Source organism: Channa argus, chromosome 21 (genome assembly GCF_033026475.1).
Source record: "Channa argus isolate prfri chromosome 21, Channa argus male v1.0, whole genome shotgun sequence".
In the NCBI taxonomy this organism is placed as follows: domain Eukaryota; kingdom Metazoa; phylum Chordata; class Actinopteri; order Anabantiformes; family Channidae; genus Channa; species Channa argus.
The window spans coordinates 7,143,863-7,167,243 of NC_090217.1; the positions used below are offsets into that span (position 1 = coordinate 7,143,863).

General features: G+C 40.3%; 3 protein-coding genes across 6 annotated transcripts; 1 reads left to right on the forward strand and 2 right to left on the reverse strand.

Moving 5' to 3' along the window:
- The first annotated feature begins 58 nt into the window (after positions 1-58).
- si:dkeyp-38g8.5 (uncharacterized protein LOC568385 homolog) lies at positions 59-2,603 on the forward strand. 3 transcript variants are annotated; one of them, XM_067489606.1, is made up of 4 exons: positions 59-921; positions 1,172-1,265; positions 1,629-1,716; positions 1,790-2,603. In XM_067489606.1, exons 1-4 carry the CDS (start codon positions 849-851, stop codon positions 2,507-2,509), a joined length of 975 nt encoding a protein of 324 aa, XP_067345707.1. In that variant the 5' UTR covers positions 59-848; the 3' UTR covers positions 2,510-2,603. The 3 variants fall into 3 exon arrangements, with proteins under 3 accessions (XP_067345707.1, XP_067345708.1, XP_067345710.1); XM_067489607.1 differs by having other exon boundaries at positions 62-1,084; XM_067489609.1 differs by having other exon boundaries at positions 62-817.
- A 140-nt stretch (positions 2,604-2,743) lies between these two features.
- On the reverse strand, positions 2,744-15,560 carry epyc (epiphycan). Of its 2 annotated transcripts, none has more exons than XM_067489597.1 (10): positions 15,325-15,560; positions 12,601-12,798; positions 8,290-8,473; positions 7,259-7,897; positions 6,767-6,973; positions 6,229-6,360; positions 5,821-5,979; positions 5,438-5,640; positions 4,761-4,856; positions 2,744-3,886 (listed from the first exon to the last, which is right to left on the reverse strand). In XM_067489597.1, exons 2-10 carry the CDS (start codon positions 12,790-12,792, stop codon positions 3,716-3,718), a joined length of 1,983 nt encoding a protein of 660 aa, XP_067345698.1. In that variant the 5' UTR covers positions 12,793-12,798; positions 15,325-15,560; the 3' UTR covers positions 2,744-3,715. The 2 variants fall into 2 exon arrangements, with proteins under 2 accessions (XP_067345698.1, XP_067345700.1); XM_067489599.1 differs by having other exon boundaries at positions 8,290-8,461; positions 15,325-15,558.
- Positions 15,561-16,885: 1,325 nt separating this feature from the next.
- On the reverse strand, positions 16,886-22,629 carry kera (keratocan). The gene is made up of 3 exons (XM_067491246.1): positions 22,416-22,629; positions 17,945-18,819; positions 16,886-17,824 (listed from the first exon to the last, which is right to left on the reverse strand). The coding sequence occupies exons 1-3, from the start codon at positions 22,523-22,525 to the stop codon at positions 17,655-17,657; spliced, it is 1,155 nt and encodes a 384-aa protein (XP_067347347.1). The 5' UTR covers positions 22,526-22,629; the 3' UTR covers positions 16,886-17,654.
- Between the last annotated feature and the right edge of the window lie 752 nt (positions 22,630-23,381).

The following is a 23,381-nucleotide window of genomic DNA, read 5'->3' on the forward strand; positions in this document are numbered from 1 at the left end:
TCGCTTTTAGACTTGAAAATGTGGCTGTCAAGACATTTTTACATGTCTGTGGGAACGTTCAAGCTTCACAGGACTGCAGATGATGAATAGAATTTTTTAATATGCAAAACAAGTAACATCCGCTTACACTATACGTTAACATAGATTTTAAAGTATTTGAGTTCTACCTTCGATTTTTATGAAAGCTAGATTGTTAAAACAAATCTGCCGGTTAAGTAAACATCAGTGGAGAAAAAAATAATTATAATCTTTAATTTTATACTATTCTGGTTATAGATATTGTTTTTATGTACTTTATTTACTTACCTCAGGATTAGATCTGCTTCCACCAGGGTTCAAGAGAGAACCAGGAGCTATGATGTGTTTGTTCTTGGTTTAGTTCTGGATAAATGACAATGAACAGCGTTGCTTGCAAACATTTTCTCATTCCACTTGGCGAAAACAACCTTTTTTTTTTGTAACGAGTTCTTGGCTTTACTTTTTGATGACATTAATTTACTTTTTCTTGTACCTGTTTTATTTTGAAGGTAGGAAATTCTTTCTCTTCAAATGTAATGAATATATATCGCGTTTTTTTCAATGTTTGTCGGCTGACTTATTTAATCGAAAAGTTTACATGGATTTTATGTTGTAGCGTTAAACCTCCACATCGCTGGTTGGCGATAGTGAACTAATTCTACCCGTGACGCCCATCCTGTCCACAGGTGGCGGTATGGCGCTGGAGTACCCTGTTAAAAACAAGCGAAGAAGGATGTAGGATCCCTCTAAAGCAGGGACTACGAAGCAACCTCTTACTTCGAAACGCACTTGATTAAAAGTTGAGGACAAAGAACGACAAATTAAGAAAAATGGAATTCAGTGATCACGCCTATACCAGCACCACATACGATAAAATCAACCCATTTGAATTCACGTATAAGAGTAATTACATACTACAGAAGATTGTGTTTTACTCAAGCTAGCTCAACACAGTTTACTGCGAGTTATTGGGAATCGGGAACCTGTTAAAGTTTTAATAAGAGATCGTGAGATCATTATGTGGAAATAAGGATGGAATCAATCCCCCAAATAACCACATTTAAATGTAACTGTGTGCTTATGTTTTTTTGGAGTCAGTAATTGTAGACTGTAGACTTGTTCTGAAAAAATGTTTTCCTTCTTTTTCTCTCAGTGAGTTTAAAAGAAGTTAAAGACTTTGTGAAGCTGAGGATTTCAAATAATGACCTTTTTTCTGGAAAGAGAAACACTTCCATTTGGGCATGGAGGTACGCTAACATGTCATATTATGCAGGAATAGAAAGTACCATATCTGGAAATACATTAGGATTTGTCTTTGCTCAATAAGGTTGTATATACATTTTGGCTACCACATTTTATAACTGTCATTAATTTCTACTTAATTTGTTCCAGTATTAAAACTACATGTTGGTTATACTGTTTTAATGACGGATTAATATTATTTTTCTGTTGCTGTATCATTCAGTTATTTACATCTTCAAAGTTCAAGGTTCCCCCTTGTGAATGCTTGGTTTTTGTAACAAATGGCTTTTGGAGTAAACCTTTTTGAACTGGATAAATGGTTTGCTATTAAATTAATTTGTAAATCACAAAGATAACTATATTTTCAGGGCCATCCTGAAACATATGGGATTGCAACACAAGATGACCCACAGTCAAGCATCCAAAAAATGGGAAAACTTAAAGAAGAGATACAAGGTAGTCCTACTTTTTATTTCATTTAAATACACGTTTTGTTATTGATGTGGTGCTCCCTTTTCTGTCCCCCCAGGAGCTAAAAAACCCTCCAGATGGTACAAAAGTGTTCCCTGAAACGTGGCCTTATTTCACCCTGATGCATGATGCTATGGAAGGTCGACTGAAGAACCAAGCCCCTACTCTTAAGACCTTTCCCAACAATAAAGACAACGGTGATTTCTTACCCATCAAAACTAAAAAGAGGAAAGCATCTATGGTGGTATACTCCCCTTCAATTTTGGACACAGATAGGCTGGAGATCGAGGTTTCACTGAATGGAGATGATGAGGACAGGACGGAGGAGGTGCAGGCAGCAAGCCAAGAGATAGACCACATCATGCAAGAGGTGGAGGACAAAAGGAACATGATGGACAATGAACGACAGGTGATAGAAAGGGAGAAACGTGTGATGGAAAGGGAACGGCTGGTACTGCAGAGGGAGAGAGCGGTGCTGGATCGGGAGATTGCCTCTCTGGACCGAGACAGAGCCTCGCTGGAGAGAGAGAAGGTGATGATAGACGGAGAAATAGCAGTGTTTGAGAGGGAGCGGGCAATGGTGGAGAAGGACAGAAATGCTGTGAACACAGACAGACTGGCTCTGGAGCAAGAGAGAGCCAGACTGGAGAGACATTTTGGACAAAAAGAATGGACTGATGATGGTACGGAAAACAGCAGCAAAGTAAAAGACTCCGATACCACCGACAGGAAGGAACGTTTCCTTTATTTGTTTGAGAAACTTATTGGAAAGCTTTGAGAGAATATTTACAACTGCAGCTCCCTGTGGGAAATGTTCAGTTTCAAAGGAATGTTTAACTTTGTACATCCTTAAAAGACATGCATACATGTATTTATTTGCTCAAAGAAGATTTAAATTGAATATTTTTTAGCTTTTATTTATCACCTGTGCTGCATTCACTTGCGTTGTAGTTCAAAATCAACAATGTGCTTCACCTTTGAGGCGTTAATGAAAACGTTGAGCCACTTCTAGTTCAGAGAGGTCTTAAAATCAACTTTATTCACTTGTGGTTATTCCATACAGAGCACACAATAGCAAGCTGTAAGCATTAATCTTACCCCTATCCACATTTAAAATCAACAACCCCCCTCCCAAACTAGATCATAGTCTTTGAGTAATCGACTCTAGACATTAGAGTCTTTGGTATAAGCTACTGTGCATGATTTAAAACATCACTTTTTGAAATGTAATATACCAAATATTGCAGTTCATTGAAAGAAGAAAAAAAATCTGAATCTATATTTTTAAATTACATTACAGACTTTACAACAAGTGATTGTGTTTAAATGCTTATTTATTGCATTAGATACTCAATTTATCTTCCATTAAGCTCCAGCTTCGATAAGTTTATGGTAGTATACGTTTTCAAAAGTGTTAGATTTAATATTAATATTAATATATTTTTTTTTACAAAACAAACATATTTAAACCATATTACTGGTTGTTTCTGCCAGTTAAACAGACATTAAACAGAAACAAACATGTCACATGAGGGTTTTCAATAAACTGATTTCTCTGAATGTCACCAATTGCTTACTCTAAATCAGGCTGTAGAACACATGAACGTTTAAGCATTTTTTAGTGTGTGTGTGTGTGTTTGCATGCTTTCTGGTGCTTAAGGGGATTACAGAGTGATGGTACCTGGCATGAAAATCCCAACAAAAGGAAGATGCTGTGTATATGTGCTTGATCACCATAATCTGACCTACAACTTATCTGTTTGTGGGCGTTTAAGACATACTTTTCCACAGAGGTATACTTATCTGCAGTATACATCAGCAGCATGTTTGACAGTTTTAAAATATGCTGTGGGAACCGACTTACTGTTTGAGGAGTAAATAGGCGATATGCGTGACTGCAGGGGTAAATATGTACAAAGATGTGTGCATGTGGTTGTATTCACGGGCGTCAGTGTGCAGGAGTGTAGGTATTTGTCTGTGTGGTTTAAATGAGATCCCCGATGGGTATACGGGGCAGGCAAATGTAAGCCTGTGGGGTCTTGCTGAGGTTGATGGGGTTGCCGTCCAGACGGATGTCCTCCAGTGCATTCCTGATGTAGCTGAAGTCTTTCAGGTTGCAGAACGTGTCCTCGTGCATCATCTGAATATGGTTACGCTGGACGAGGAGTTAGGAGGACACATAATCAGACACCATGCATTTAGATTTGGTTTATTTTGAGATTTAATCATGGTAAATGAGAACAGTGCATGTAGGAAACTTTGGTCAATCATGATTATTCAATGAAAATGTTTTATATTGTTCTCAGGAATCATATCTGACTTAACCCTGATTTGAGAAGAATGAGAGTGAATTATAACAGAGTTTGTTGCAGGTCATATACATGAACAGTGAGCTGAAACTATGAAAACTATAAAGTTCCGTAAAGCCCACTGGATCAGCAGACTTAAGTGGTAATTCTCTATAAGTAACTCCTTTTTTACAATGTCCCGTGATACATTGTTACAAAAATATTGATGATGCACCAAAGCAGGACTTGGAGCTCGGAATCAGTTGTACTTTCGAACTGATTGGTAACGAAATCAGGAAAATTAATGAATGTATCACATTACTTATATACATGGTAAAGCTTTCTTTGGGGCTCTTTAGAGTTGGGACAGATTATTTTTTTTTAATGTAGGAAATATTTTTAGTTTCTTGTTTTACACTCACAAGGTGGAATATGACAAGCAGCAGAGAAAGTGAGATGCTGTGTGTTGAGGTAACTAGTTAAACACCATGCATGCTTCTGGATCCTCCCATGGAAGTGTTTTCATTGTATCTGCCTAATAGGCCACATGTCAGGAGCAGAACATAGATGCAGCCAGCTGCAGACTATAAAGACAAAACACCTGTGCGAGAGTATACGACCTTTAATCATTCCTGCCGTTTCAGTTTAAGATTTTCCTGTGTACCCTAATGAGTTTCAAAGTATTGCGTTTCAAACATACCACGACCAGTATTAGGGAATAACAAGACAAAGCACATATACCTGTAGGTGTAGAGATCGCAGGCTGTCCGGTAGAGGCACAGGGATGTAATCAAGGTGGTTGTCCTTTAGGAACAGGAACTGCAGGCTATTCATATCCTGAATGCAGTGACAAAGGATAGGATCAGTGTGAGCCCGTATCTTTGGATGTTAAAACAATCTGTTAAAAGCTCTGATGTCACTACATGGTTTACATGGTTGATTACACCAACAAATATAGATATTATCTGAGACTGAATAAAATCACAATAATGCTGATAACTATTACTTCTCTACATAAAAAAAGACATGTTATGCATTTGGAGACAAATGCAGGCCTGGGTGCTCTTTGCTGGACAAACAAAGATGCTACTTATTGGCATTGGTGAAAGACATTATCAGACCATGTAAAGGTAGCATCACCACAGTGTATTAAAACTTACTTACAGGTAAAAGTTCTGCATTCATAGTGTTACCTATGTAAAATTAGCCCTACTGAGCTTGGGAAATACCTGAAGTACCAAAAGAAAACTACTCTTTGTGCCCAATGGCCGATTTCACAGCATGGAATATAACTATATTAGGATTATAATTATTGGGGCAATATTATTAATCACTTTAAAGTTGCAGTTCTTAATAATAGAGCTCAGTTTAAACATAAATTATGACTTAAGTCTTTAAGACAAAGATGATATCCATACTTTGAAGGCCTCTTTGTGAATACCCCTGGTGCCAATGTTGTTGTGGCTGGCATCAATCAGGGTCATGGTCTCTGGGAGAGCTGGCAGCTGTGAGATGTGATTTTCACGGATCACCAACTCCTCCAGCTCGGGCAGACCCAAAAACGCTTTGTCATCGATGACTCTGATGTCGTTGCCAGTTAAGTCGATTCTCTTCAGCTTGTCTGGAGTGGAGGGAGTAGAGAAAATAAACCCTGAGACACTGACATCAGTGATCACTGACAGTTCAGTCCAACATCAGTGAAAACTAAAGGTGTGATAGAAGCTGAATATTCAACTTCAAATTAGCTTCTGAATATTCCTATACTAATATTCGTACATTTTCATTACAACAGGAAACATACTCATGGAGGCGAAGTCAGACTTGTTGATCTTGGTGATTCGGTTGAAGCGGGCGTAGAAGTGAGTGGTGGCTTTGGGGAGAGGTGGGACGCTATCGAGCTTCAAGTCATCACAGTACACCGAACCACCAAGGCACATGCACAGCAGGCAAGTGGGCATACCTGAAGCACACGGATCATGAATGGAAAAAAATAGTAGAGGTAGGGAGTAAAATATGAATATCTAAAAGATTATTTGAACATGAGTATATGGTGGTCCATGGTCCATGAAGTAGGCTTTGAAGGGCCAAGGCCTCAAGAGCTTCTAATCCACAGAGCAACATCAGTCAAATCTGGGTTCAGGATATTGGAATTTTCTATAATACCATTCATGCTATTCTGAATCAAGTGGCTGCGTTGTTCAGTACTGACCTTTTGTGGGAACCACAGGCTCATCAGGCTCATCGGGTTCACCAGACTCTGGCAATTCAGAGCTCACTGACCCTTCTATAGTGCCAGTACCCTCCTGAGGGGTTTCTGGTGTAGTCAGAAGCAGCTCCTCCTCTTGTTAGAGACAAGATTAGGTGTTAAAGAAACAGGTTAGACCAGCATGGACATGGAATAGCAAGCCTGGCAAATCAGCAGCTCGCTGTTTGCCGCAGTGATAAGTTAAATACAGGGTTACCCAGAGGGGCATTTACCTGATGACAGGAAGTTAAATGAAAATGGCTTATGGTATTAATGACATGAAATGTGATCTTAATAGTGGTTACACAAAACAGAAGAAAAATTAGAAACAACATGAGAATTGAAGAAAAGGCACCTTTTTTAGGAGAGGCAGTTAAAATAAGTTTGGTCTTTAGAGTAGCACGGTGGGCTACCAGACTACATAATCACTGTGGGCTTGTGAGGTACTTGAGTTTTTTCTCCTGCTTTTAACATATCTTACACGCATCCAGTAGGTACTGACCTTCATCAATGTCAGGGACCAGAGTTACCTCAGGGAACTCTAATTCTCCAGAGCCAGAGACACCATAAGTCCCAGAGGCTCCGGAGATGCTCAAGTCCACAGAGGTTTCCCCTGAGGCCCCTGAGATTCCTGACGTTCCTGAGAACTCCCCAGAAACACCTGATGCCTCTGAGGGCAAAGTGCTGGGAGTGAGGGGCAGCTCCTCCACTTGTTAGAGCCAAAGGTTGGGGTAACAAGACACAAAGTTAGAAGTGGTGAAACTAATCAATCAGTCACACTGATATTTAGATGGGTGTTAGAATTGAAATTATGAGTAACACATATACAAAGACACTCAGGTAGGACTAACATTTAACTACACTTGCAAAAGGAAGAGGTTAAATAGAATTTAAATCAACACAAGTCACAAACATTAACACATAAAAGCTTCTTAGATTAAGAAATAGTGTTACCACAAGTTCTAACAGACATCTGTTCTGTCAAACTACTAACCTCCAGGTAATAATGTTACTGTGTCCCCAGACTCGCCAGACTCCCCAGAAACCCCAGAGCTTCCAGAGGGCCCTGAGATCAAGGGGTCTCCAGAGAACCCAGAACCAGACTGGTCCCCAGACCCTCCAGAGTCCAGGGGGAGTTCAAAAGAAATCTCAGAATCTCCAGAGCCAAAGTCTCCAGAGGCTCCAGTAGTAGTGGATCCCATGCTATCTCCAGATCCTGAGAGATCCCCAGATCCCGACAGATCTCTAGATACCAAGATTCCCCAAGAGCCCCCAGACCCAAGGAGGTCCCCAGAGGCTCCAGAGATTGGGACAATGTCACCAGAACCTCCAGAGCCAAGGAGGTCCCTAGAGGGTCCATAGTCTGAGACAATGTCACCAGAAAACCCAGAGCCTGGGGGTTCCCCAGAGAATATGACAATGTCACCAGAACCTCCAGAGCCTGGGAGTTCCCCAGAGATTCCATAGAATTGAGCAATTTCGCCAGAACTCATGGAGTATCCAGAGACCAGTAGGTTTCCTGAGCCCCCAGACCCAGAAGCCCCAGAAGCTCTTAAGACTTCAGACCCTACGGAGCCCCCAAAATCCCCGGAGACATGAAGGATGTCAATGGGTGCCAGACGCAGCTCCACCTCTTGTTAGAGACAAGATTAGGTATTAATAAACAGACAGATTAGACTAAAATGATTCATTAATCAGGTTGGATTTCACAGTGATGTTCAGGGTAAGTAGGAGCTGACAAAAAGACACAACAAAATGATTGAACACAACACATTTAACCTTTAACAGCTAGTTAAATGGAAGACATGCACATGGAAAAGGTGATTGCTGAAGATGCGGAGAATGAGTTTAGAGGACAGATTAGTGTTTCCTTGCGTTGGATGCTTTTCATTATGGGTAATGCTGCTTCCACAACTCCACAGGCCAAAGGAGGAGCAAGGCCCTGTTTCTTTTTTATGAACTTTGTACTTCAACTGAGTTTAAATGTATGGGTGTATGGACTTAGATGTATGTGCTTTCTCAGACCTTTCTGTGTGTCTGGGCCCATGAGAACCCCAGATCCCCCTGAACCTTGAGGGATGACATGGGGTTTTTGGAACTCTTCCACTTGCTCATTTTCTTCTTCTTCTTGTTCCTCTAATGAGGCTTCGGGCTCAGGGTAGTCATAGTCAGGTGGGGGCAGTGTTCCAATCTCTATCTGAGGAAAAGACTGCAGCAGTGAGTCAAAAATGTATAAGAATCTGAGAACTCTGCATCAGAAAATATACATTTAGCCTGACTTTTGTTTCTTAGCATTTACATGAAACAAAAAAAAAAATCTTTGTTTTGTTTATCCTAATAATACAAATTTCCTATGAAGTAAACAAACTTTATCCAGGCTTAGCATTTCATAGGAAATAAAAAAGAAAAAAAAAACAGGAAATTAACTGTGCTTCTATTATCATCTGTCATACTTAAAATGATGTTGTTTGGTTTTCCTTTTCTACCAATTTAAGAGTTAAATAACATTTTTGGTGAGGAATATAAAGTTGAATGAGTTATGTTAACGACCTGAAATGTTAAAAAGAAGGTAAGATTAAGGAAAGGTCTAAGTAGTATTTAGGCAGAAAAGTCCATGGCACAACATTTAATAATTTGCCTGCTCAACACTGGTGTATAGAGATTGCAATAGACTTCAGTAATTTCATGGCCCATTGGATCCTCAGAAAAAATTATCTCCCATTTTCTTGACCCGTGATATAAGTGGGTAAACTGAGTTTGGCTCTGTATTCTTTATCATTTTAAATAATTTGCATAATCAGCAAGGTGGTGATTTCATCTAGACACTATCATGTAAGGATAAGCATTTTGTGCAACCTGGCGCACGAGGTTGACATTCAAATTTACTTCGTTAATAAAGTTTGTTGAATCCCGATTCAACATCTTCTCTAGGATCATCAGTGCATATTAACTTCTTGCATCTTTCTTCTCTGCACTTTTTTCTTTTTGACAATGATTAATTGTAATGGCAGAAGTGCAATAAAAGGAAATCAATCAACAACAAAAAATATGGTCAGGTTTATGATAACTAAAACGAATCAGCACAGCTCCATCCCTCACTATTTGTACCAGTAGATGGCAGTAAAGTGTTCCGATGTATGTAGATTAGACCGAGAAACAACTACTCAGATGCGAACTCTGTAAAAGCTATAAGGAACATTTTTGGAGCAGAAACTCCAGCACATGAAGACGTGTTCAGGTTTGAACTCCTACCTTGTGATAATATATTACATTACTTTATAAAAAAAAAAGGCAGAAGATTCGTCCTTATCAAATAGGCCAGCGTTGAAGCTTTATGATGGGAAATAAATTTAAAATCAACCCTGCCAAGCCACAAAGCCTAAAGAATTAAACTTCTTTCAGTTCCTTCATTAAAAGCTTCAGGCATATCCATCTGGCATGATAATTGCATTTACAGCTCTTGCAGTTGTCTTTGTTTTTAGTGGTTGATGAAACTCGCAGTTCTGTCTTTCTCCAGATGAGGGCAATGAACCCCCACACACCGACACAGGTAATACCTGACACTCTCATGCCCAGCAAGGCGGACTCAACCCTCCAAACAAGGAATGGTCCTTGTGGAACCAAGACACACATGGTAGCTGCAAGAATCCATATTTGAATCTTTCAACCACATTGCTTTTTCTTAAAGTAATCCGATGCCAACAAGCCAAGAAGTAACTAGAAATAGAAGTGAATAAAAATGCGTGCTTTCTAAGACCTAAAATGCAGCTCAGAAGAGATATCCAGCACTGAATGCAAACACAGTTTGGAATTAAACAAGGTTGGCCTTTGAAACATTTTGCACAGAGTTTGCTCACTGCAAATCTCCCCTTCATTTCCCCCCTTTCCCCAAAGCAAACATATACACCCGAGAGGAAAGATGAGGCGGATGGCTGGCAACCAAAAACACAGAAAAAAAGCAACAACTTGGAAACAGCATGGGAATACAGAGTGCATAGGGCGGGATGCTGAATGGGTGCATCAAGTCAAAACCAGATGTTATGCTGCTGCAATGTTGTGTATAGTATATTAAGCTGTATACATTAAGCAAAGCTTATGACGTTTCAGCTACAGAATGTTAAAATTATGTTAACACACTCTCCAGTTAAAGCAGAATCCTTTCACACTGTGAAGGGACCAGGACATCACCCATATGATGGTTCAGCCTCATTTATTATAAAGTCCATTTAAAAGCTTTGTGGCGACAAAAAAGCATTTCCAGCCCAGAACTAAACTAGCTTGTCCAAACATGTTACTGACTGAAAAGCAAAAGATGGATGAAGCAGCTTCTCGGTCAAACTGAGGGGATATTCAAATTGGGAGTTTTTGAATGCAGCGGAGTGAAGGCACTTTGCTTGGATAACACTGTAGACAAGCATTTACTTCTCTGCAAAAAGACAAGCCCTGAGGAGAAAGAAGAGAAATACCAACAAAGAGCTGGATGTGGAAAGTAAAGACTCAGCATTCCAGAGGCAGGGAGCTCATCATCGCTTCAGTCGCCCCCAGACATCTGATGTGTGTGTATATGTGTGTGTGTGTGAATAAAATCCATTTAATCTTCCCTCTTTTCAGTCAGCGATCTATCTGAACATCAACTCTCTCACAACTATTTTGTCAACAAAACAAAGTGACAGATCCACTGCCCACTGCAGTCTGCTGCTTCCATTGCAATTGCAAGTTAAAATGTTGTGTTTATTCAACGTGGACAACAGAAGAAGAAACCATTCTAGTAACCCTAACAGCCTCTCCTCATCCTGCTCCCACAGACTCCCACAAGCCCATTTGATGTGTCATATCAGGCTTGTCAAACAGAGAGACACAAGTTCCCTGCAACATATGTCGACCTTCCCACACTGAGCACTGCCCTCAGCTGTAAAGCACTACACAGCAGAATTCAAACATTTTATAAGTATTTGCAAAAGGTTGGGATTGTACTTTTTTGCAATGATGGACAACATATTAATTCTCTGCTTTAGATTGTAACTACAGTAATGTGGGTTCCATCCACATCAGGTTTAACTTACTGTAAGTCACTGGCTGAGAGGAAGCAAGCTGAAAATCCCATATGGACGTTTTGCCTCGTGCCATCTCAGCAACGCTTCAGCCTAATTTCCTTGTTACAAAGAAGAATAAGTGGGAACATGAAATTTGGCTATAGCTTGTCTTCCCAGCTTGGCCTGCAGGCTTGCCACATCGCACTCAACTTGAGTAGATTTAGAGGACACTTCTGGTATCCATTTGTCCAGTTATGTTTTAGAGACTCTTCTTTTAAAGGCTGTTGTGCAAAACAGAATCTGAGTAGAAATAAGTCCCAGAAGTCCCAGTCATTTAGTTGTTTTCAATTTATGGCAAGTCATTCCCTGTGTGTAACCCAGGGAATCGATAGCAGCTTGTGGCTCAATGTCTTCTACTTGCTAAAACTTTATAAAGATTGTAAATATGTTTCCTGCAATTTCCTCTTGTCACTGCCAGAAACCTACATTAGGGTTGAATGAACATAAGGGCCAAATGAAATATTAAAAGCTGCAACATCTTTGCGCTTCAGTCATCTGCACACCAAGAAAAGCATCAAAATGTTCAATTGGTGTATGAGCAAAAGTTTTCCACTTGATTTTGTTCAAGCTTGCTGAGGAAGCTTCTAAGCAATTAAATAAGTGGCGCGCCAAGGTGTAAAATTGAAATAGCTGTGCCATAAAGCATAAAAATGAAAAGCTAGAAATGACCCTTGTTGGTAACAACCCGAATCATTTAAACTTTCTGCTCCATGAACCTGTTGAACTCAGCTCCAACCCACTCAGATCAGCATCATTACACTGCCACAACTGGGGTTTGTGATGTCTACAGCGAACCAGCATATTTTTGGTGAAATTTGCCAGAATGATTTAATATAATTTCTATTTTCTATCCGAGCAATCATAGAACATCGAATGTGTGGCGCAAACTTTACCATCTAACTAACAGACATAATTGTTTAAAGGGTCAGCAATGCATTAATAAGTGTATTGCACAAATCATCATGTCGAACAACTCAACTAATTCATGCTTCATAAATCCTGTGTTGTTACAAATCGCATCATTGAGTAAATGTAGCCTGTAAACTCAGGCAGCCGACACAGAGCAACCCTTGCATTCAGTTAGTTATGTTACGCCTGGTGAATGTGGAAAGTCCAGTATTTACTCTTTTTTTAATCTTTCAACTCCCAAGGGAAGTATTTAGTGAGAAAAAAAATTAATCCAGCAAATGGTGGATGTTAATTTAACCTACCAAAATGATCCTGGGGCCCTACTGTTTCTTACCTGAGGATCATCAATTGTCAGCTCATCTTCATAGTCATACATTTCCTGGTTCACTGAATTGAATTTTTCTGAATCCACCTCATAGTTGGCACCGTCGTATGTGTCCAAATCCACTTGTCGGGAAAATCTGGGGCTGGCTATCACCACTTTGAGGACGAAGAGTCCCAAAACAAGCCGCACGAGCATCCTCATAGTCCACTTTTACACATAGAGAGGGAGAGAGAGAGATATCAATTCAAAAAGGAAATGTGTGTATATTTATTCATGAAATTGCATTGAAAATAAGATGGTTTATTATTTATTATAATTAGCAAAGTGCTAATCTGAAATGGGAAGTAACGTGACAATGTTTCAAGCACTCTCAAACTTAGATGATTAGCTTTTTTTAAATTATACAATTCAGAACATGCTTTGGACTAAAACATAATTCCACATAGTTACAATTCAAGAACTCAGTGTTTTTATTACAGGCTAGTCTATAATATTGGCAACAGAGCGGCTCGACTTTGGATCAAATCATTAGGTCAGTCAATTCATTACTGAGGTGCAGACAGCTTGAAAGATGGAAGTATGAGGGCCCCTTGGTTTGCTGAGCCAGAGGCTCACTCTTCTAGGGAGCAGCCATCTTGGCTCAAATCAATGCTTGTCTGGGGTGTGTCAAAGGTCACAGAAGTCAGAGCTGATCTGATAAAGCTCCTTTTTCATTCTGTGGGAATAGACACCTCTGAGAACTTTGCTTTCATTTTGTAGAAACTTTCAGCAAAGTTGAGATGCCCTTTAAGCAGCAAAGAACTATGCCTTATTTCCAATACAACACTTGCATTTGAATTTGTGTTCTTTTGGCCGGGGCTTTAATTAATTTTCCCAATCACATGAAAAAGTCTTTGGCAGGTGCATATAGTAAAATTCTAAATTATTTTGAAATGAGAGCCAGACAAGAGGGTCCTTCTCTAAAATTTGCATATTTGATTTTCAGTAGGTGCAGAACTACTATGAACTACCCTGAGCCCGATATCTGCTCTTCAATATCTTGCTAATTTCCTCAGCAGGATATATCTACTAGCAGAGCTTTGGGTTGATTAAGTTCATAAGCGTGAATCCCAAGTGTGAGATTAGTATCTGTTAATAAGTGCTTAAATATTTGTCAGCACAAACATTAGGATAGAAAGTGATCCTCTGACAAAGAGGGCTTTCTTGGCACACTAGGGACAGATCATTTTATCATCACGTCCTAGAAATGCTAGGAAAGCTTAAAGAGTCCTCCAGGCCAGGACAGAGAAATGGTGAGCAAGGGAGGGGATGAAGAAAAAGATATGAGTGAGATGGAGACAGACATGGATAAGATGTTGGCCCTCAGGGTTAGATGGAGAAAGTGAGGAAAAGGACTGACTGCGAGAAAGCAAGAGAAAAAGGGAGAGACAGGGAGAGACAGGTTTCGAAGCTTACTCGACCCCTCACCCCGTACAGAGGGCCTTTATGAGGCCCTGCTGGAGCCTGTCTCAGCACTCAAACTCCAAATTCCACCGAGGTTTGTGGACAGGATGGCAGTGAGTTACAGCTGCAAGGAAAAGCTTCATTCACAGTGAGACTGTGACACACACAAACAAAAACATACACATGCGCACACACACACACACTTAGAACGACATCTTCTAAGAGATGCACACTTTGGATTAAAATTCCTATCTTTTTTTTTTGTGAAACAAACATTTGAGACCCTTCTGCTGCTATTTTGGGATGAGGAAAGTCATCGCCATGCAAATCAATTGCTTCACTATTTCTTCACAATGTCTAACATGACCTTAGTGCCCTCAGTTGAGAAAAGTTGCCCTGACAGGATAGAATCCGACACTGAAATAGAATTTCTATCCTGAGGTTTCAAAATGCAGCATGACTTCACTGAAAGGGGGACTATGCTAAAGACAGAGGTGTGCTTTTATACAGGCCAACACAGTGTACAGTGTGTGGAATGTGTGTGTATATGAGTGTAGCCCCCAGACTGCCTCCGTGTTATGCTTGGCTCTGTGTTGGGCATTCCTGATATCCAGTGATTCTACCAGTTTCCCTCAAAAGCCACAAACAAACTTGACAGACGTCCCTTTGCTAATGGCTAAAGGACAACCTGGTTCGTTTGTACAAAAATATTCAAATAAAATGTTACACCCCCCCGCCCCCCCGCGCCACCAAAGCAGGTGACAAGGGACTAAAAGCAGTAAAACCGACCATCTTGGACGTAATTCTGTTCATCAGCAACAACTGAGATTTGAATTTCTTTTTTTTTTAGAGTGACACTGAAGTTGACACCTGATGACTTCAGCCAAAAATGGTGGAAATTGTATGTTGACTTGAAAGCCTGATTTGAAATTGCATCAAAAGAAAACAATAATTTATTGTTTGTCACCAATCCAAAAAACAAAAAGGAAAAAGAAAAACACCTGTTGGACATACACCTGAATCACATCAACTGAAGTGTATTAAACTGCCATTTCACAGTCACTATCATTGCTACATGAGGCCACTCACATCCAAATCCACATCTCTGTCACCTGCAAAACTCCCACAGTAAATCACTGAGCTGATAAAGCAGCTGCACCACCAATCACTTAATTATCCAGACCCTGACTAGCAGCATTTGTGAGGGGCTAGTTGAGCCCCTCTGCCTGCCTGATCCCCCGCACCAGAGAGTCACTAAACCAGCATGAAGATAGCACCAAGAACGCTTACCTCTGTCTCCTGCTTTCCCGAATGGTCCCTTCAGCCGTGATGGAGATGCTGAGGGCTCCGGGACTTGGCCAATGGTGAGAGGTCGTGCAGGGTGCCTTGAAGAGGGAGGGTGTGTGTGAAGTGTGTGAAAGCTGTGTGTCTGTGTGTGTGTGTGTGAAGGTCTGTGTGCTCTGGCAGACCCGAGTGCCCTGTCGCTTATGTGTGAAGGTAGGCACTGAGAACGATTGGAGCACAGTAGATTGCTTTTGGTCACTTGCAGTGCACCCACCCCACACCGTGCGTCCGTGTGCACGACTCTCTCAAATGCGCACGCAGACATCAGACACAGACAGAGTGAGAGAGCAAAGGCCCCTGAATGAAAAAACAGCCTTTTATCCTTTATTTTTCTAAGAGTGTGGCTCAATCAGACTGAAATATCTGTCCACTTTTTGTTGAGATGAAACTCTGGCATGTGTTGCTTTCATGTATGGGGGGGATGCACGGAGCCCCTGCACACAATGGGACCTCTGTTGCGGAGCTCCTGTTAGCATGGTGCTGAGAGGAAATCTCCGCTTGGAGGAAGGCCTCTGCTGATTTTTCTTTGCTCTGTTTCTTCCTAAATATCCTGCCAAAACCATGGATCCATGATCACTCATTAGAAAACATAGTTTGACTTAATTAAGACTGCCTTGATCTGGAGTGACAGCTTGTGCTGATCCACAGAAGATGCACACACAGACAGTCTCATTAATGTTCATTGTCAAACAAGAAATATGACACAGGAAGCTGCTTGCTAGCTTTACCCCGTCTGTTGTATTTTGCCACGATTTTGTCTGAACCTGCCCACCTCTACCTCTGCCCTGGTAATTCTAAACCTTTTGATGAGTGAAGGGAAAAAGACACATGGGGAATGCTAGAAATACTTCTGCACCTGCCATAGAAGAGGGGATTTATGTTCAGAGATTATGTTCTACCAAGAAGTCTCAAAATAACTGCACGATACTGTGCCCAAAATGTCTGGACACAGTGATTGATGCTCATAGTATTTGCAAAGTACATTGTATAGTGCTTGAGAAGTCCTGCTCTGTTTGTCCCCTATGTTAGTATTAGTATAGTATTTGGCAGAGAGTTGGAAATAGTAGTTGTGTCCACAAGAGAGACACTGTAGCTGTAACTGTACCTGTCTGCAGGGACTTTTTCTGACTGCAGAGTCAGTTAAGGTTGTCCTTCTGTCTGCGCTGCCAATTCTAGACTTTTGGATAAAATTTTCTGCAAAATCAGGATTTAATTAAATCCTAAATATAAAATATTGGGGTTTTAAAAAACTAAACATAAAAAAAAAAAAAACCCCACAAAGGCAATCGCAACTTTCCACATTTCAACTGGACTTAACTGCATTATAACCAAAACCCTTTGGGACAACCATGACCAGTGTTTTTATTATTACCATTTATTTGATTACTATATTTGTATTTTACATATATTCATGTGTAAAGCAGTAGAATAATGGCAAAAAGGCAATCATATTATTTTCACAAACTTTATTGAAATGAAAACAATTAAAATGAAATCTTATTCAGAAACATAATGACCAGAAATATAAAGTGTGTTGGCATTAAAAAAAAAATAGTTCATCACATCTACTTGTATAGAAAACATTAAGAAATAGTTTCCATAAATGTTGACTTTCAGGTTTGTACCCCCAACCCCACCTTTTGTATTAAATAAAAATAAATTACCTACAGTAAATATGCATATTTGTTGAATAAAGTCTTTTTTTGTGTGAAAAAAAAGACCACAAAGCTAAAACACAGGACGATTGATTTGGCTTAAAATCTACAAACTATAAAACAGTCAAACATTTTCCATAAACAACACAAAAGGTGATATTTTGCATATGCATTCATAAGCTTTGCCTTTTGCTCAGAGAAGCGCAATGACAGTAATTCATCCCCACATGCTATAAAATATGTCATGTCCACCTAAATCCCTGTCTTTCTACATTTTAATATATAATTGTCCAGAATTTTACATGAAGACATTTTCACCAACATAAGGCACAACTACAGGTCAACAGATAACAATCTCAAAAGAAGCTTCTAACCAATCACTTTCTTATTGACTTTGTTGTTGCTTTTGGATTTTATTCGAATTCCACTGAAAAGTGTATTCATTCTGGACCTGATAAAACAAGCTTTTCCTTAAGACACAATAAAATATGCTGATGCCAACTAGTGTCAAATATTTCATAAACATGCACAACATTTCACATATAGCTTTATGGGTCTCATTTGCCAGACCACCATTCACTAGTCAGTGGCTCAAAGACTTGCTGATAATTTAGCTTTTTCTTAAATGACAATGGAGGTCAGAAGGCGGAAACACAGAATGACATCCCTGGGAATAGGCGGCTTGATCTCATTGCCATCGAGACGGAGGTAACGCAATCGAGGAACACTTTCGTTGATAGAGGCGTCAACAGCATCAACGGAGACAGGACAGACGTTGGGGCCACTTACACCTGTAAAAACACAAATATATATAATGGTAAGACTAATGACTCCACTAGAGAATACATCTATAATAAACATTTGTATTCATCATGCAAAACTGTGCATCTACACCTCAAACGAAGACTTACTCTTGATCTTGTTGTGGTCAAGGTGAAGATGTTCGAGGCCTGCTGGAATGAGGGGAACCTCAGTCAGCTGGTTGTGGGACAGTTGCAAGTCCAAGATACTGGAGACATTAAACACATTTTTGGGAACTCCACTGCTGCCCAGCTTATTGTGGTTAAGCCTCAGAAATGCCACTTTAGGCAAACCTTTGAAGTATCCAGCTGGAATCTTCTCAATGTTGTTGCCATCAAGAAAAAGCTGCGTGGTGGTGGGTGGTAGGCCGAGAGGCATGCTTGTCAGCTGGTTCTTCGCTAGGTTAATCTGTACCAGATTGTTTAGACCCTTCAGGCTAACCTCAGTCACAGCATCATCCATCAACTTGTTTCCCTGCAGGTCCAGGAGGTTAAGTTTGTCCAGACCTAAGAAGACACCGGCAGGGATCTTGGAAATGCGATTGCGAGAGAGACGTAGATGCTCCAGACTGCCTGGCAGGGGAGATGGCACAGAAGACAAGAGGTTGTCATCCATGTACAGGTGTGCCAGGTGAGACATTGCATTCAGGAAACCTTCTTCCACTCCTTCACTTGTGATTTTATTATGGTTAAGATTCAGCCAGCGCAGCTGTGTGGCATTACGGAGGGCATCTGCTGACAGCACTTCGATTTGATTGTTCTGCAGGTAGAGATACCATGTGTGTGGAGGAATTTTGGGAATGTTCTTCAGCCCTTTATTGTCACAATAGACAGCACGAGGAAAGTTGGGGGGGCAACGACACTCTTGAGGGCAGGCCTGGACCTGGGCCATATATTCCTCATAAGGCATGTCCTGGCTGAGAACTGGACTGAGCAGAGACATGATGCAGAAAAGGCTCAGGAAGATTGCCATTTTGGTGTCCAAGCTATGATAGAAAGGAAGAAAAACAATATGTCAAAAAAAAAAAAAAATAACACGTTGTGTAATGTGCTACACACGAGACCATCTGAATGCTCCAAAAATAAAGGAATGAAGGTCACATAACACTTCAAAGAATTAGGAAGACATTTTAACAGGAAATACATACATACAACTTTGGTCTTGATAACATGTCTATTTTGTCATTCTAAATAATCAGCTGTCTTGGTACAGATGTTCACACTATCTATTATTTAATCACTTAAAATACAACCAATTACACTGCATAGAGCTGTCTATCATTCAATTTCAACGGCAGCTACCAACGGAGAGTTTCTTTCTGGGTCATTACGTTGCCTGCCAATGACAGGTAAAGCTCCAAAGACAAAATGGAGAGCCAGGTTAACTTTTAATTGCTTGAGAACAACTATAAGCTCAGGCGTGAAGACTTTGCATGGGAATTGGTAGATCCACACATGTTCATCAGACTTTAAATAGATAGATAGATGATGCTTGCAGATAAACACATATACAAACACATTTTAGTCAAGTGCTGAATTATTTCCTCTATTAAGGCAGATGGCCAGTGACATGGGTAAAGGACAAAAGTGGTTAAAGGAAAAAATGACTTGCAATACCCAAAACAACATAAGCTACAGTACCTAATAAAGAAGCATAAAAACATAAAAGAGAAACGAAAGGAAGAAAGTCAGTTCTACCATCTTTTAGGGCTCTACTTCTTCTGAGCTGCCATCTGGCACTTGTTTGAATTCTTCATGCAGTCCACATATGGCTGGAACTAATTTGGGGTAGGCATGGTTTTCCATGGATGGGCACACTACAAAGACAAAGCCGGCACACCTGTTTTGAGAGATGGGTCCCAGCTTCCCAGCTTTCTCAGTGTGCAGGGGTCAAAGCTTCTTGATTGAGCTTTAAATCTCAAGGTATTTAACTAACTGAAAAGATATGACTCATGCTCATGAGAAAACCCTCTAACTCGTTGAAGTTGCAGGTCTACGAGGCTACCAGCCCTGTCCTTCAGGTATCACTGCCTTAGCCTTTGAGAAAGCCATCTTACCGTACACTCTGTAAGATCCCTTTTGAAGAATATTTGTTCCTCCTGTCCGTCTTCACAAAGTGTAGTCCCAACTGATGAGGCTGTTCTTCTCACTTCCCTGTATTTGTACCACTAGCGTTTTCATTTAACATGTGCCAGCCTGTCAATCATGATGACTCCAAAGATTCATTTGGCCAATCAGAATTTGCTAGGATCATAGGTCATAATCCTGTTGTAGTGTATAGTGTGCTAAGCCTTTTCAACACTTGAGACATGGCCCACTTACAAACAGGCTAATGCAAGCCTACCTGACCTCTGTTTGCTGACTTCCACAGGTAAAGAGCTTCCTACTTTGGTGGCATGCTTGATCTCTTTTTACCTCCACTCACAAATTCTTAACAGTCCTCTGCCAACCTTTGTGCTAATTTTGTGCCACTGCTGTACACAGTGTGATCAGGATTAATTAATCTGCTTGATGCCAATTCTTAGGGCTTACAGTGTTTGCAGTCAACAGGTGGGGTAATATGGGGAAATACACAAATACAGCTCAGTGTAATTGGGGCAATCGTCTCAATTCGGACCACTCTTAGGAGTTTCACATGGATAATGCATCATTATCACCAAAAATAGAGAAATTTAAGATGTAAAAACACAAATGAACAATCCTGCCACTTTCTTTTAGAGAGATAAGGTAGTGGATTCGGCAGAATTCTATTATTAGAGAAGGGGGAATTTTCAAGTGATTCCTCATGCTCTAGGGAAATTTCAGCCTAAAGATGTGAAACTGTAAAAGCGTAAAACTGTAGTAGAATATTTGACACTTTTATGGACACATTGTTAAGAGTGAAATGTTGTTCAGAGTCTACAAAAGCACATGGATGACGCATGTTAATTAGGTACAAGACATTATCTTCATGCGAGTAAATGGTTTTATCAGAGGGAGGTCAGACCTAATCAGGGATGGGGCGGATTCCTGCACACAGGCCAGGTGAATTGTTTTGCAGAAGCCACCTAGCATCAGGATTGGTGACCTGTCGTCAGGCCAGCATGAGATTGCGCTAATTTCCAGCGATGACGGCAAAGGCTTGAATGCATTAGGATGATCCTAACTGACTTGTGTGAGGATAGTAGCAGCGCTTATCCATGATCATCCATGCAATCCCATTAGAGCTCCTCGAAGGTTTGCAAAGGTGCATTTGTGATTACAATAACACTTTTTTTGCACACTGCAATCCACACCTTTGTCTTCGGTCGGTCTCTAGCCCACATGTGGTCTTGAAGTAACAAGATGACATTTAACGTCTTTTGAGGTCCCAGTAAGGGGAAAAAATGGCCTTGTCTCCGAGAATGATGCAGTTTTGCAGTCAGCCTGCAGAAACTATTGACCTTGCAATCACTTGGCATGCAGCTGAGTCTGTTAAGCAACAGGACAGGCAGCTTGTAACCTCTAAACTAAGAATGAGTTTCCACTCAGCCTTCATTTTATTATGGCCACACAGCAGCCTTATAAAGGCATAAGTGTTGAAATAATAAAACAAGTTAAAATGTCTATTTCTTCCACATTTAGTAGAACAGCTCATATCGTCTTTATTTCCATGGAGTGGACACATCTGTCTTTCATAGGCATGTGATACCGAGACAAATCACACACTTACTTAAGGTGTAAAAAATGTGATAAAAGTTTTAAAGTACAATTAGTGATGTGTTAAGAACTATGTTATGTGGTATGATGTAAACTGTCACTGAACAGATGGGCTACCCTTTCATTTGCATGACAAAACAACAGTCAGTAATAATGTTACACTCTAATATCTCAGCTGCTCAGCGGGTGAGTCAGGTCTTCATATGATGACTGGAAAGTGGGGCATGCATTATTGAAAACAAATGCTGGCTACAATCTCTCTGACAGACTTAAGGAGAAACACATGCAGAGCAATATGATAATGCAATTTCCTGCCAGGGGCTTTGTGTCTGAGCCAGCTATGTTAATTACACAACGGCTTGCATTTGCACTGTATAGATTTTGCCGGATTGGCTTTTGTTAAAATCCTCCGCATGACTTTGAAACATTTGAAAGAGTTAGCATGGCTTACTGCTTCCACACAGAGAAAGTAAATGTGTTTATGGGTAATTATTATGTGGAAAAAAAATATATGTCTGGCAGTAAAAGTAATTTTCCACGATGTGTGTAATTTTGAAACTTCCAACATTCACAGTGGTTTATTCGTTTCACAGGCTTATATTTGTTTGTAAAATGGCTGTTAACTGATTGATTACAAAAGTGTCTATTTTTAGTCCAATTTTTTGCATCTAATTCATAAACTGTGACTGGAAAAACAAAACACAAAACTCACAATTAAGACATTTGCATCTAACTTTTGCAAGGCTGTTTTAGCATTTATAGTTCTGAGACACAGACTGTCAAGAAGCGTGACATCAAAGTTCAATTCTGATGCAAACCCTCTCAAAACCTGAGCCTTTTACACCAGCTTTCTTAAACATATTAATTGCAAAAAGAAACCAAAATCATCTTTAAAATTTTTTACCTGCTCCTCCAACTGCTGTAAGTGGTCTGCATGCAGCCAGGTGAGGTTTGGTTTCTCTGTTCCACCAGTGAATAGCTCTGCTGATTGTCCGACGCCCCAGTGGCTCTCATGTGGTCAACACTGCTAGCCCACTTAGTTTTGTATTGTCATTGATTCCCCCAAGGCTGGACCTTGGACATGCACCAGTTGAACCAACAGAACGAAGCATGTGTTGTTGGTGGGAGGATGATTGTGTGTGAGTTGGGATGTCCTTTCAGAGTTTGTGTTGCCTACTTTTCTGCCAGCCCAGCATTTTTCACCCCACCTTTTATGTTTTTGTCTCCTCTTTTGTATAGAATTTAAAGTCATTGTTGTGCTGACTTAACCGTGTGGTCAGTAATGGAGGATTTGCTCTTTGCCCATCACTCTGCCGGATGGGAGCAGGACCAGTTTATGGCTCATTTCAGATCACAGGCCTTGTGGTGTGTTTACCGGACTGTCAGGTGAGATTAGAGAGGGGCTCAGAGGGGTTTGCACTCAGACATTCACACCTAGCATTTTACAGGAATATTCCTTTTTTTTTTCAACCTGTCTTCTTTTTGTATTTTCCTCCATCACATCGATCAGTAATAACACTGTAAAGTGTTTTGACACATTATAGTGAGACACTGCCTGAAACAGCTTTACGACACTGTTTATTGTGGTAGAGCCGGAGACTCAGATCACAATTAAAGTTAACCACTTTTTTTAGAAGTTAAACCTATCCTACTATCTATCCTAGTAAACCTGGCAAAAGCATTTATCCAACTAACACAAGAAAAGTATACATTTTCAGTTTGGTTTTTAGGCAAAGACATCTAAAACCAAACACAAAGACCTAAAACCAACTGCAAGTGTCCCCATTAATATTGCAACAATAACTGTCATGTTTTTACAGGATTTGTTTAGGTTGTGTGACAGTTTGCTTTAGCTTTGATGTATCCTGTC